At 57.6% G+C, this 14,184-nt stretch overlaps 1 protein-coding gene across 16 annotated transcripts in view; it reads left to right on the top strand.

The window, feature by feature from the left end:
* Positions 1-2,471: 2,471 nt before the first annotated feature.
* Positions 2,472-14,184, top strand: part of ATP2B4 (ATPase plasma membrane Ca2+ transporting 4) — a 35,627-nt gene continuing 23,914 nt past the window's right edge. For 5 of the 16 annotated variants that reach the window (XM_062509721.1, XM_062509717.1, XM_062509714.1 and 2 more), the window contains exons 1-8: positions 2,472-3,405; positions 7,375-7,572; positions 7,957-8,214; positions 9,403-9,528; positions 9,749-9,889; positions 11,303-11,338; positions 13,237-13,398; positions 13,949-14,163. In XM_062509721.1, the coding sequence (XP_062365705.1) occupies positions 3,210-3,405; positions 7,375-7,572; positions 7,957-8,214; positions 9,403-9,528; positions 9,749-9,889; positions 11,303-11,338; positions 13,237-13,398; positions 13,949-14,163 (1,332 nt within the window). In that variant the 5' untranslated portion in view covers positions 2,472-3,209. The remainder of the gene's footprint in view (positions 3,406-7,374; positions 7,573-7,956; positions 8,215-9,402; positions 9,529-9,748; positions 9,890-11,302; positions 11,339-13,236; positions 13,399-13,948; positions 14,164-14,184) is intronic. The other 11 variants (XM_062509713.1, XM_062509711.1, XM_062509709.1 and 8 more) reach the window with 8 other exon arrangements.

Below are 14,184 nucleotides of genomic sequence, written 5' to 3'. Positions count from 1 at the left end.
GCTGGAATCTCACGGTGGGACACAGGGATGGTGCTGATCCCTCCTTTCCCCCAGGACAGAGTGAATTCCAGGCTGGAATCTCACGGTGGGACACAGGGATGGTGCTGATCCCTCCTTTCCCCCAGGACAGAGTGAATTCCAGGCTGGAATCTCACGGTGGGACACAGGGATGGTGCTGGATCCCTCCTTTCCCCCAGGACAGAGTGAATTCCAGGCTGGAATCTCACGGTGGGACACAGGGATGGTGCTGATCACTACCCCGTGAGCTCCTTCAGGGGTAATTAAGGGCTAGGCCGTTACCGTATTAATTAACTGTCTCCCTCTTAACCTCTGAGCTCTCCTCAGACAGCACTGGTTGCTATGAAAGAGGAGGAAATGAGCGTGGTGGGGTGGGGGAATTATCGTTTTTTCTCTTAATCAGCAGGAGCCTGCTTAATTGGGCCTGCCACCTCCTGCTTCCCGCTGCCGGGAGCTGCTGCCTTGCAGGGATGGATGAGCTCAGCTCTCCTCGTGGGATAACGGGGCTGGGAATGGGCAGGGATGCAGGAGCATCCCAGTGGTTCCTGCTGGATGGGATTTTGGGTGTCCTGGGAGCTGCAGTGTCCCTGTTCCTGTGTTCACTATCCCTGTGTCCCCTATCCTTGTGTCCGTGTCCCTTTGTTCCACCCCTGTGTCCCCATCCCAGTGTTCCCAGTTCCTGTGTCCCCATCCCCATTTTTCCAGTCCCAGTGCCCCTCCATCCCCTTGTCCCCATCCTTGTGTCCCCCATCCCCATTCTCCCAGTCCCTGTGCTCCCACCTCATTACCCCCCACCCCAGTGTCCTCATCCCTGTGTCCTTTCAGCCCCTTTTAGTGTCCCCATTCCAGTGTCCCCATCCCCATTTTCCCAATCCCAGTGTCCCCACCCCAGCGTCCCCCATCCCAGTGTCCCCACTCCTGCAGCTGGGGCACAGGTCCCTGCCGAGGTGGGGACATTCTGACAGTGTCACTGCTGTCCCCGAGGTTCAGTTGGTACCTGTGGTGTCCTGATAATGCCCTGGGAGTGCTGCTGGCCCGATAAGGAGCTGCTCCTGAGGGAGGGGTTTGGTGGGTTTGGTTCTTTGGGGTTGTGCTGCCCCAGAGATTGAAAAGTCCCCATGGCTGGGTGTGGAATTGGGGTGGTGTGGGACAGTCCTGGGGCTGGAACTGGGACAGTCCTGGGGCTGGAATTGGAGCAGTTTGGGGACAATTCTGGGGCTGGAATTTGGACAGTCCTGGGGCTGGAACTGGTGCAGTTTTGGGAACGGTCCTGGGGCTGGAATTGGGACAGCCCCGGGGCTGGAATTGGGGCAGTTTGGGGACAATTCTGGGGCTGGAATTTGGACAGTCCTGGGGCTGGAACTGGCGCAGTTTTGGGAACGGTCCTGGGGCTGGAATTGGGACAGCCCTGGGGCTGGAATTGGGGCAGTTTTGGGACAGCTCTGCGCTGATTTGGTGCCTCTCTGTGGGGTTGGTGAGGGCTGATGCATCTCGTGTGCTCCTGGGATCAGCAGTGGACATTGTCCCTCCTCCCTCCTGTCCATCCCTGTCCCTCGCCATCCTGCTCTGCCACCCCTGGGCCCTGTCTCAGATGGACTGGCCGTTCCCTTGGTGTTCTTTATTTATTTTGCCCTTAGGAAGATTTTATTTTCTCTCCACGAGAGCTTCCCCTCGCAGCCTTTTTGCCTCTGGAGTGCCGGGAGCTTCCCTGGAGCTTGGGAACACAGCTAACCCTGGCTGACAAAAATCCCTTTTTCCCTCTGGCCTGTGCTGTTCCCTCCATGTCCCTATTTGTCTCTAGAACTCTGAAATCCCAGCAGGGCATCCCAGCCCCCAAATCCCTGAGGAATGGGGGAGCTCTGGGATGCTCGTGGTCCCTGCCTGGCTTGGTTGAAGCAGTTTTGGGGCTCCCCTGTCCTCTCTGGGGGATTGTGGCAGCACTTGGGGACACTGAGAGCCACAGGCTGCCCTCAGGGAGCCGCAGGTCATTGACAAAAAAATCTCAGTTCTGAGAAACTCCGAGGTTTTGGTGGCTTCTCTGCCACTTGTCTTCCGTGGTTCCTGCAGCATCTCCCAGCTGATGTAGAGCCCATGGGGAGCTGCAGCCCCTTTCCCATGGATATCAGGGTATTGGGAATTTGGGATTATGGAAATTTGGGATATTGGGGTTTGAGGAATTTGGGATATTGGGATATCTGGATTTTGGGGTATTGGGATATCGGGGTATTGGGATTTGGGGAATTTATTTTGGAAATTTTGGATACTTGGGTGTAGGGATATTGGGATGTTGGGATATCAGGATATTTTTACTTTAGGAATTTGGGATAGTGGGATATCAAGATATTGGGACATTGGGATTTTGGGAATTTGGGATATTGGGATATCAGGATATTGAGACATTGGAATGCTGGGATTTTGGGATATCAGGATATAGGGATTTTGGGATAACAGGATGTTGGGATATTGAGATATTGGAATACTGGGATGTTGAGATACTGGGATATAGGGTTTTTGGGAAATTAGGATACTGGGACATTGGGATTGTTCCCTACCTGCCAGCAGGGCGAGGAGCGATGCTGCAGCCCAGGGGAGGAAGCAGCTGTTTCCCACTGCTGAGGGGTATTTTTAACCCGAAATCCATGGGAGGGTTTGTCTGGGCTGGAAGTGAAGAACCACCTGGGCTCTTTTCCTGCCCGGCCCCACAGCTGCCGATTTTCCTCGCTTCACACTCCGGAGCTCAACTTCTCACCCAGGAATTTTTGCCCAAAGCTGACCCCACGTCCTCCCTCAAAACCCCCGCCTTGGGGCAGCCCCGCTCCCCTTTCCCGCCCCGTGGCGCTCCTCGCTCCTTCCCAAGCCCTGCTAACGCCGGTATTTTTGTTTCCCACGGTTGTTTTCACAGCTCCAGTTGCTGTGGTATCCAGGGAGCCCTCCTCCTCCTCCTCCTCCTCCTCCTCCTCCTCCCGCTGCAGGAGCTGCACGCCGGGCGTTGCTAAGGTCGCCTCCGCGGTAACATGCACATCCTGTTTACACCTTCATCCCCACAACTTGGGCTCGGCTAGAACCGCCCCTTCCCCACTCCGGGAAGCCCCCAGGGAAGGAGCCCCCCATAGGGAGCATCCCCCCCACCCGGAGCCGCCAGCGAGGCCACCCCAGGAGCGCCGCGCCGGTGGCACCGTCACCGTGACGCGATGACGAACAACGTGGCCGACCACCACCCCGGGAACTCGGTGGCCGAGGGCAACCATGAGGGGGACTTTGGGTGCTCCATGGTGGAGCTCAGGAACCTCATGGAGCTGAGGAGCGCCGAGGCCGTGGCCCGGCTCAACGACTCCTATGGCGGTGTGCAGAACGTCTGCAGGAGGTTGAAAACGTCGTCGGTCGAAGGTGAGTGAGCCTGCCGTGTGCTGGGGTTGTCACCTCTGGGGTTGTCACTTCTGGAATGGAGCCGTGTGAAGGTGACATGCAAGGGACGTGGCTCCCGTGGTCTCGGGTTGTCACCTCTAGGATGGAGCCATGTGAGGGTGACACCTGACAGCGGTGGCTCCCGTGGTCCAGGGTTGTCACCTCTAGGATGGAGCCATGTGAAGGTGACACGCAAAGGAGGTGGCTCCTGTGGTTTGGGGTTGTCACCTCTGGGGTTGTCACCTCTGGGATGGAGCCATGTGAAGGTGACACCTGAGGGTGGTGACTCCAGCAACTGTTCCGTGGTCTAGGGTTGTCACCTCTGGGGTTGTCACCTCTGGGATGGAGCCATGTGAAGGTCGCATCCAGGGGTGGTGGCTCCAGTGGCCGTCCTGTGGGCTGGGATGAGGGATGGCACTGGGGGTGCTCTGGCACAGCCCTGGAGCCTTCCCTGGCACTGAGGGGGAGCAGGGGGCAGAGAGCCCCTGGTTCCAGCTCCGAGGGTTTTTCTGGAGCTGTGGGGTGGGGACTCGAATGGGACAATCTGTGGGATATTTTTAGTGCTGCAAGGGGGGGATCTGCAGCTTTCCAGCTGCGAGCAGGACCGGGAAGGAGAGACAATATCGGGATGTCGTTAGAGAAGGGGGGGAAATCCCGGTGGAAATACAAAGCCCAGGTCACAAAACAATGTGCTGGGCCCTGCCAAAGTGGGGTCACGCTGCTTTGGGGTGGGAGGAGAGGCAGGAGGAGAGCCCAAAAGTCTCTTTTGGGGGAGTTGAAGGGTTCAGTGCCACCCCAAGGCTGGATCTTGTGCCCCTGGCACGTCCCTCCCGTGGAGCTGAGCTGTTCCGTCCCATCCTGTTAAGCTCAGTTCTCTCCTCCAAGCTGGGATTTTTGGGAAGAGCAGAATCCTGAGGCAGCCTTTGTGTCTGATCCCACCGAGCAGGGCTGCTCGTCCCAGCTCCGTCTCCCTGCTCCCAGATTTTTGTCCCTATCCCCGTTCTCATTGTCCCTTTGCTGATCACCTCGCTGGGGTGGCACAGGGCCTTGTCCTCCTGCGTGTCACCGGGGCCACCACGGGGTGTCCTGCCAGCTGTAGGATCCACGGCCTGGAGTGGTGTGATCCCACCTGGATCCCTCGGTGCCACTCCGTGCTGCAGGACTGGCTGTCCCCTCTCCAGCCTGGCACTGTCCTCGTGGGCAAACACTGCCCAGGGTCCCTCAGAGCCTGCCTCGGGGTCCCCAGTGTCACTATAGGGTCTGGCAGCTCCAGCTGTGCCCCGGGAGGTGCCACCAGACCCCAACCCCTCGAGGCTGCTCCCCAAGTGGCTTTGGGGTGCTGTGGGGTGTCCCACAGCCAGGTGATGGCTCTGCACCCCCTGCTGTCCCCAAGTATCCCCTGGGTGCCCGGTGCCAGCACAGCCACCCTGACTCACCTGCGGCTGCCACCTCTGTCCCCATCCCGGCTCAGGATCCTGTGGGGGGGGCTCCTTGTGCCACCTCTGTCCCCATCCCGGCTCAGGATCCTGTGGGGGAGGGCTCCTTGTGCCACCTCTGTCCCCATCCCGGCTCAGGATCCTGTGGGGGGGGCTCCTTGTGCCACCTCTGTCCCCATCCCGGCTCAGGATCCTGTGGGGGGGGCTCCTTGTGCCACCTCTGTCCCCATCCCGGCTCAGGATTCTTGTGCCACCTCTGTCCCCAGGCAGATCCGGGACTGGAGACAGCTCCCTGCTGTCATATGTGTTCCCCACCCAAAATTTGTACCCCATTATTCCCCCTGCTAGTCCTGACCCCAGAGCCTGCAGTGGCATTTTCTGGTGCCCCATGGGTGGCACCTGCCCAGGGCTGCTGCTCTTTGTCACCTTCTGATCGGTGCCCCCAGAGCCTGCAGTGACATATGTGTGGCAGGGTCCCTTTGTCACCTTCCTTGTGCCAACACAGAGCCATTGAAGCCCCCCCAGTTCCCCGGGGAGGGTGGGGGACAGCCCTGGGCTCATTCCCATGAGTGGGATGTGCTTTGGGATCTGTGATGCCATGTCCCTATGGGTCTGTCCCGTGTCCTCATGGGTCTGTCCCCACGTGTGTCCCTGCAGCTCCGTGGCCATAAGCTGCATTTTCCATCCACTGGGTGGGAACAGAGGCTGGGACATCCCAGGATCCTGCTCAGCCTCCTCTCGGGGCTGGGAGGGGACACCCCAGCTGCTCCAGCTGCCAGCTGTCCCCTCCCTGCAGCTGGGCTGGAGTCCCAGCAAGAACAGGGAATGGGATTGGTGCTGCTGCTGCTTCCTGCCTGGGGGGACACGGGGCTGGCAGGGGGTGTCCCCTGGAATGACACGGGGCTGGCAGGGGGTGTCCCCAGAGTGACACGGAGCTGTCCCTTGAACCCGAGTGCCAGGTCCCCCCCCCCAACTCTGTCACTGCCAGGCTGCTCCAGGCACCACCAGGAAGTGTCCAGGGCCATTCCCAGAGCATCCCGGGACCTGGCAACAGCCCCAGGAACATCTTAAAGTGGAAAAAATGGGGGGTCCCTTAAGGTGGTGCTGGGCAGGGGGGCTGCTCCTTCTGGGGACCCCTCAGCACTTATGGCTTTATTAGGGGTGGCAGTGTCACATTGCCACTGTCACCCATCGCTGCCTGGCAGGGCTCTGAAGGGGCTCAGGCTCCCTTCTCCCTTTTCCTCTCCCTTTTCCTCTCCCTTTTCCTCTCCCTTTTCCTCTCCCTTTTCCTCTCCCTTTTCCTCTCCCTTTTCCTCTCCCTTTTCCTCTCCCTTTTCCTCTCCCTTTTCCTCTCCCTTTTCTTCTCCCTTCTCCCTTTCCTTCTTCTCCCTTTCCTTCTTCTCCCTTTCCTTCTTCTCCCTTTTACACCATTGTATCCCCCCTTTTATCCCCCCTTTTATCCCCCCTTTTATCCCCCCTGTTCTTCCCCATTTTTCCCCATTCCCCATCCTCACTCCCTGCTCTGTGTCCTGCTCTTTCCCTTTTCCAGCAGCACCAGCCCAAATCCTCCTCCCTCTTTGCCTGGATCTGGTGTCTCTGCCTGGATCCAATGTCCCCAGGGCTTGGGGACACTCCTGAGGCTGGTAGGGGACAGGGCTCAGGTGGCCGTGGGTGCTGATGGCACCAGATTTTCCCAGATTTGCCCAGATTTTCGGCTCTTTTGATGTAAACAAAGCCACTGGTGCCAGCTGGGCACTCGCCAGGTGCAGCCTGGTGTCCCCTGCCCGGGGGTGGCAGTGGCACAGAGGGGTGACAGTGGCACAGCACCAGGGAGTTGCTGGAGGATTTGTGAATTCTTTTATCTGTGCAATAGGAATGGTTTTGGTGGGAATGGTTTTGATAGGGATTATTTTGTTTAGGAATGATTTTGATAAGGAATGATTTCGATAGGAATGGTTTTGTTGGAAATGACTTTGATAAGCAATGATTTTGATAAGGAAGGATTTTGATAAGGAATGATTTTGATAGGAATTATTTTGGTATGGAATGATTTTGATAGAAGGGATTTTGATAGGAATGACTTTGATAGGGATGCTTTAATTCCATTTTTTTGTGTATTTATCCATCAGTGGGATTTCTGCTTATCCCTGTTCCCCATCCCCTGCAGCCCTGGCCAGGAACCCCACAGAATTCCCTGGTGCCAGCAGTGGGATTTGATCTCATCCCAGTTTGGGAACCCCACAGAATTCCCTGGTGCCAGCAGTGGGATTTGATCTCATCCCAGTTTGGGAACCCCACAGAATTCTGTGGTGCCAGCAGTGGGATTTCCCTCATCCCAGTTTGGGAACCCCACAGAATTCTGTGGTGCCAGCAGTGGGATTTGATCTCATCCCAGTTTGGGAACCCCACAGAATTCCCTGGTGCCAGCAGTGGGATTTCCCTCATCCCAGTTTGGGAACCCCACAGAATTCCCTGGTGCCAGCAGTGGGATTTCCCTGCTCCCTGTGCCCCTCAGGCCTGTCTGGGAACCCCACGGACCTGGAGAAGCGGCGCCAGGTGTTCGGCCAGAACTTCATCCCCCCCAAAAAGGCCAAGACGTTCCTACAGCTGGTGTGGGAGGCGCTGCAGGATGTGACCCTCATCATCCTGGAGATCGCGGCCATCGTGTCCCTGGGGCTGTCCTTCTACCACCCCCCGGGAGGGGACAATGAGCGTGAGTCGGGGGACACGGTGCGGTGGGGGGACTCCGGGATCTGCCCCGTTCCCGGTGGGAATTCTCCCGTGTGGGGTTATCCCAGTGGGAATTTTCCTGTGTGGGGTTATCCCAGTGGGAATTCTCCTGTGTGGGGTTATCCCAGTAGGGTTATCCCGTGTGGGGTTATCCCAGTGGGAATTCTCCCATGTGGGGTTATCCCCATGGGGTTATCCCGTGTGGGGTTATCCCAGTGGGAATTCTCCCGTGTGGGGTTATCCCCATGGGGTTATCCCGTGTGGGGTTATCCCGTGTGGGGTTATCCCAATGGGAATTCTCCTGTGTGGGGTTATCCCCATGGGGTTATCCCGTGTGGGGTTATCCCAATGGGAATTCTCCGGGCAGTGTGCGGGCAGTCCGCGGGCGGCGTGGAGGACGAGGGCGAGTCTCAGGCGGGCTGGATCGAGGGCGCTGCCATCCTGTTCTCCGTCATCATCGTGGTGCTGGTGACGGCCTTCAACGACTGGAGCAAGGAGAAGCAGTTCCGGGGCCTGCAGAGCCGCATCGAGCAGGAGCAGAAGTTCACGGTGATCCGCAAGGGCCAGGTGATCCAGATCCCCGTGGCCGAGATCGTGGTGGGGGACATCGCCCAGATCAAGTACGGTGAGTCCGGCTGGGCCTGGCCTTCCCCCGGGATCCTCCAGCCCTTCTTCCTCCTGGAGAAACGTCGGCTCCTCCGTGGAAGTGCTCTCCTGGAGCTCCACTCGCCATCTCTTTTCTGTCCTGGAGCTGCTGGATCAGAATTCCTTTATTTTCCCAACCTTGGCCCTGTTGAGGATGTTTCCTCATCCAGGAGATGCTGGGGAGGGTTTCCTTTATCCAGGAATTGTTGGGGAACATTTCCTTATCCCGGAGATGTTAAGGAGGGTTTCCTTATCCAGGAGGTTTTGGGAACATTTCCTTATCCAGGAGGTGTCAGTGGATATTTCCTCATCCAGGAGATGCTGGGGAGGGTTTCCTTTATCCAGGAATTGTTGGGGAACATTTCCTTATTGAGGAGATGTTGAGGAATATTTCTTCATCCAGGAGATGCTGGGGAGGGTTTCCTTATCCTGGAGGTTTTGAGGAACATTTCCTTATTGAGGAGGTGTCAGTGGATATTTCCTTATCCAGGAGACGTTGAGGAGAGTTTCCTTATCCAGGAGGTGTCAGTGGGTATTTCCTCATCCAGGAGATGTTGGGGAGGGTTTCCTTTATCCAGGAGGTTTTGGGGAACATTTCCTTATCCAGGAGATATCAGTGGGTATTTCCTCATCCAGGAACATTTCCTTATCCAGTTGATGTTGGTGAATATTCTGTTATCAGGAGTTGTTGGGGAATATTTCCTCATCCTGGAGGTATTGGTGGATGTTTCCTTTTCCTGGAGCTGCAGCCCTTGGGATAAATCAGGCCCTGCTCCTCATTTCCCTGGGGGAATATTCCTCCCATTCAGGAAGGAGATTGATCCAACACCGTGCTCGTTTTCCCAAGGGCCCACTCCCATACTTGGCAGGTGCACACGGTGGATTTTGGATGCATCAGGAGCTCTGGGAAGGATTCATTAAAACCAGATGGGGAAGCACTGAGCAAAATCCTCCCCAGGGCTCTCCATGCACCAGGGAGGATTTGGGATTTCTGTGAAATCCTGGGTTTCATTTTACTGCACCTGTCCCTTCCAAACCCCACCTGCCTCTCCTCCCTCTAGACCTGGTCTGAGCCCGATCTTTGGATCCTTTTGGTGCATTCCTGTGGGATGGAGCAGGCAGGGCTGAGCTCAGGCTGGGCTGATCCCTGTTTTTCCTCCTTTCCCAGGTGATCTCCTGCCTGCAGATGGGATCCTGATCCAGGGCAATGACCTGAAAATAGATGAGAGCTCGCTGACCGGGGAGTCCGACCAGGTCAAGAAATCCATGGATAAAGACCCCATGCTGCTGTCAGGTGAGGGTTCTGGGATGGATGCGGGGCTGGGATCGGGGTGGCTGAGTGAGTCCTGCTCTCAGGGAGGTGTCCAAGGCCAGGCTCGACAGGGCTTGGAGCAGTCTGGGATAGGGGAACAGGATGGGGTTGAAGGTCCCATCCAAGCCAAACCAGTCTGGAATTCTGTGGGGTGTGAACTGGGAGTCTCACCTGTGTGCCCGTGGCATTCCTGACTCGCCAGGTACCCACGTGATGGAGGGCTCGGGCAGGATGGTGGTGACTGCTGTGGGCATCAACTCCCAGACAGGGATCATCTTCACCCTCTTGGGAGCAGGAGAAGGTGATGAGGAGAAGAAAGTGAAGAAAGGTGAGAATGCTTTGAGCCTGCATTTTCCCTCCTTCCTCCCTTTCCTGGGAAGCATCCTCAGGCTCCCCCCACATCGGGGTCAGCTCCCCTGTGCCAGGCAGGAATAGGGAGAGGCCGGGGGTCCCTCCCTGTCCCCTGCACCTGGTCCCCCCCTGCTCCCAGACCTCTTTGGGACCCTTCTCCAGCTCCCACCTCCATCCTGGAGCTGTGGGGATCAAGGATCCCCCTGGAAGGGGGGCTGCTGGTGACTCCCTGCAGTGCTCACTGCCCACCCCGTGGTGGTGGGAAGGAGAGTCCTGGGTGTGCCCACAGGATGGTTTTAGCCCATCCAAATCCTGGAGGACTTGGCTGAGGATCTCCTGAGCATTCCCTGAGTTACCTGGGGGAAAGGAGGGGATGGCAGGAGGCAGAGGAGGGGTGGCACAGCAGCCAGGCTGAGGTGCTCCCATGCTGCTGGGACTGGAACTCTCTGCCATCTCAGCTATCACATCCAGCTGCTTATTCCCAGCTGGGGAAGCTCGGGAAGCTCCCTGTGTCCCTGATCTCCTGCCCAGCAGGTTTGGCCTCACCAGGATCAGGCGCTGGCAGCAGCATCAGGCTGGCACTGCCAGCTGCTCCAGCAGCCCTTCCCAGTTGGTGATGCCAGGCAGGGAGAGGCTTCCCAGGCTGTACTGGCTGCCAGCTCCCAGCTCTGGGGGTGCATCCCAGCTCCTGGTGTTCATCCTGGCTTCTCCAGCTCTGGGATCATTGGGATTTGGGATCTGCAGAGCTGCAGGGTTCAGCTGCCACCGTGGAAGTGGCAGGACAAGGTGCCCTGAGAGTGGCACTGAGAATGACACTGCTGTGCTTGGAGCTTTCCCAACCTTCAAGCTCAATGGATTTGGGAGCAAAGCAGGCCAGGGGGTGCCACCAGTTTTTCCCCACTGGAGCTGTGGGGTGACATAAACCCCTCGTCACCTGAGGCTGGTTGAGGTGGGGTCCCTGTGTGGCACCCCCATGTGCCACCTCGACAGATTGTGGAGGGGTCACATCTCCCTGCTCCGGGTCTGGTGTTGCCCAGGGTGAGGACAAATCTCTTCCCATATGGATCTGCTGGCAGCAGGAGGGAGGGAGGGGCCTGAAGCTGCAGGAGGATTTCTCCTGAGATTCTGCTCCGTGGAGTTCTGTGGTTTCTCCTCCTGAAAATCTGAGGCACCTCCAGCACCCTGGAGGCTCTGCTGGGGTTGTGGGGGTGATTTACAGGTGGGGAAATTCGGAATCCTTGGCACTGGGATGGATGCCCAGCGCAGCCCGGGTGCTCCGGAGCTGTGTGAACCAAGGCGTGGTGACCAGAGGGTGACCACTGGAGTGGCCCCTCGGAGAATCCCAGCTGGATGGGAAATGTGGCTCCCCCGTGCTCAGCCCTCCCCCCTTTCTCTCTTTGAACAGGTAAAAAAAGCGGAGCCCCCGAAAACCGCAACAAAGGTAACGCCAGCCTCTCCATCCTTTGAACCAGCACCACACTAACTACCGAGCATTCCTCCTTCCTTCTTCCTCCTTCCTTCCTTCTCCTCATCAGTCTGTGCTCTTTGCTGCTCCGGCGGGACTCTCGCCTCGTTTTTCTGGGAGAGGGTGCAATGGTCCCGTGGCTGGTGGCCCTGGCACGGCCCCCGCGTGGTGTCCCCAAAAACCCCAGCGTGGGCTGGTGGTGCCTTGTTGGCAATAGCCAAAAACCAGAGGGCAGGCAAAATGAAGGGAGTAAAAATGTTGTATTTATTGGAGGGCCTCCAGGTGCCTTTAGGGGGCAGGTAAAGCTCCCCAGAAATGGGCCACAGGTCATGGGTTTTCACACTTTCATAAGTTTGGTCCATTTGCATAATGGGGGTTGATTTTTCAGTTACAGCTTCAGGTAATGAAGTCCCCAGGTTTGCTCCCCGCCAACAACTCACTTTTGTTTAAATCTCTCAGGGCCTGAGGCAGTGAGGTGTCCTTGATTCCCAGGCCTGGAGAGGAATTGTCAAAATGGGAAAGCAGCAGCTCACACTGTGTATGGAATTTAGAGATATACCCTAAAGAATTATAGGATTACAAATGTATGATAAATATAAAAAGCTCAAATCCTAAGGCATCGCTGGGATGAACCTTCCTGTTGTCCCTGTGCGGGGAAAAACCCAATTTTCAGGGAGGACAGAGTTCTTCCAGCAGAGCATCCCTTTCTTGGGATAACTGCCTGAGTCACAGCAGGAATTTGGTGATTTAAAGCTGCCGTTCCCATCCCACGCTGTCCCTGTTCAGGGCTGGTGTTTGGGGCAGATCTGGGGGTGCCCTCCTGGCATTCCTGGGACGAGCTGTCCCCCGGGGCCTGGCCCATGGGACTCTTGCACCCTGTCCTGCCATGGCCCCGACTCCGTGAGCGTCTCCTCGCCAGTGTTTCTCACACTGTTCTTTGCAGGCTGTGGAGGAAGCCCCATTTCTGCACCTCTCTCTCCACCTCTCTCTCTTCCTCTCTCTCTCTCTTTCTCTCTCCTCTCAGCAGTTTGAGTTGCCCTCCTTGCCGTCAGATGTGTCCGGGTGCTTTGTTGTGTCCGTGTCGGGTCCGTTGTCACCGTGGAGGTTCCTCTGTGGAGCTGCCAGCAGCCCAGGAGGGGACAGGGGTGGCCCTGGGGCCTCTGCTGCTCCTCCAGCTCCTCCTGAGGAGGAGCCTCTTGGTGGGGGTTCCCATCCCTCTCCAAAACTTCCAGGCTTGGGTTTACCCAGGGCAGCCTTGCAGCTGGATTAGCCCAGTTTTAGGAGCAGGAAGCTGTCTTGGGTTCCAAAGGCGTGGTGGTGGATGGTTCCAGGCTGGGATTTGAGGATTCCTGACTCCCTGCTCTTCAGTCTCCATCCCAGTTTCTAACCCTCCCCTCCATCTCACCCCCTCAGTCGCTTCCCTGGCGGGAGGTTCCTCCTGGGCTGCCCACAGGGCACTGCACAGGTGGCACCAGGGGGAAAGTGGGGACACTCCTCGAGGGACTGGGGGCACTGGAGCATCTCTGGGCTCATCCCAAAGCGCTCCCAGTCCGCTGCACGCTTAGAGACTGAAGAGACCCCAAAATCTGGCCTAGAGGATTTCTTGCAGAGGTGTGACCGAGTCACCTCTGAGGATCCCTTATCCATGGGCAGAGGGTAGATGACAGAAAAACAGCCTGGAGAGAGGTGGCAGGGCCCTGGGACACGGAACTTCCATGTGCTCGGACCCGTGTGTGCTCGGGAGTGGCTCTTGTCCTGGGATTTCTCTCTCGCTCTCTCTGCCACCGCCATCCTCCTCAGTGGTGTCCTCCAGGCTGCTCTGGGTCTCTCTCCTATTCACACCTGGTGTCTTCTTTTACTCCCCCGGGCTGTAGCTAAAACTCAGGATGGTGTGGCCTTAGAGATCCAGCCCCTGAAGAGCCAGGAGGGGGTGGAAAACGAGGAGAAGGAGAAGAAGAAGGTGAAAGTGCCCAAGAAGGAGAAGTCGGTGCTGCAGGGGAAGCTCACGCGCCTGGCGGTGCAGATTGGGAAGGCAGGTGAGTGACAGTGACAGTGACAGTGACCCCAGAGCTGCTGGGGTAGGGCTGTGCCTGTCCCCTGTGTCCCCTGAGCTGGTGGGAATGGCTGACCCTGTCCCTTGTGTCCCCTCACCTCGTCCTGTCCCTGTCCCTTGTGTCCCCTCACCTTGTCCTGCTCCTGTCCCCTGTGTCCCCTCACCTCGTCCTATCCCTGTCCCCTGTGTCCCCTCACCTCGTCCTATCCCTGTGTCCCCTCACCTCGTCCTGTCCCTTGTGTCCCCTCACCTTGTCCTGTCCCTGTCCCCTATGTCCCCTCACCTCGTCCTATCCCTGTCCCCTGTGTCCCCTCACCTCATCCTCATCCCCAGGGCTGATCATGTCGGCCATCACACCTTGTCCTATCCCTGTCCCCTGTGTCCCCTCACCTCATCCTATCCCTGTCCCCTGTGTCCCCTCACCTCGTCCTGTCCCTTGTGTCCCCTCACCTTGTCCTGCTCCTGTCCCCTGTGTCCCCTCACCTCATCCTATCCCTGTCCCCTCTGTCCCCTCACCTCATCCTCATCCCCAGGGCTGATCATGTCGGCCATCACCGTCATCATCTTGGTGCTCTACTTCGTCATCGACACCTTCGGGGTGCAGAAGCGGCCCTGGCTGGCCGAGTGCACCCCAATCTACATCCAGTACTTCGTCAAGTTCTTCATCATCGGCGTCACCGTGCTGGTGGTGGCCGTGCCCGAGGGGCTCCCGCTGGCCGTCACCATCTCTCTGGCCTACTCTGTCAAGGTGAGGCGCAGCGGGAACGGG

The sequence above is a fragment of the Cinclus cinclus genome, chromosome 27, assembly GCF_963662255.1.
Source record: "Cinclus cinclus chromosome 27, bCinCin1.1, whole genome shotgun sequence".
Classification (NCBI taxonomy): Eukaryota; Metazoa; Chordata; class Aves; order Passeriformes; family Cinclidae; genus Cinclus; species Cinclus cinclus.
Note: the sequence above shows the minus strand (reverse complement) of the source record. Positions and strands in the feature narration are given on the sequence as shown.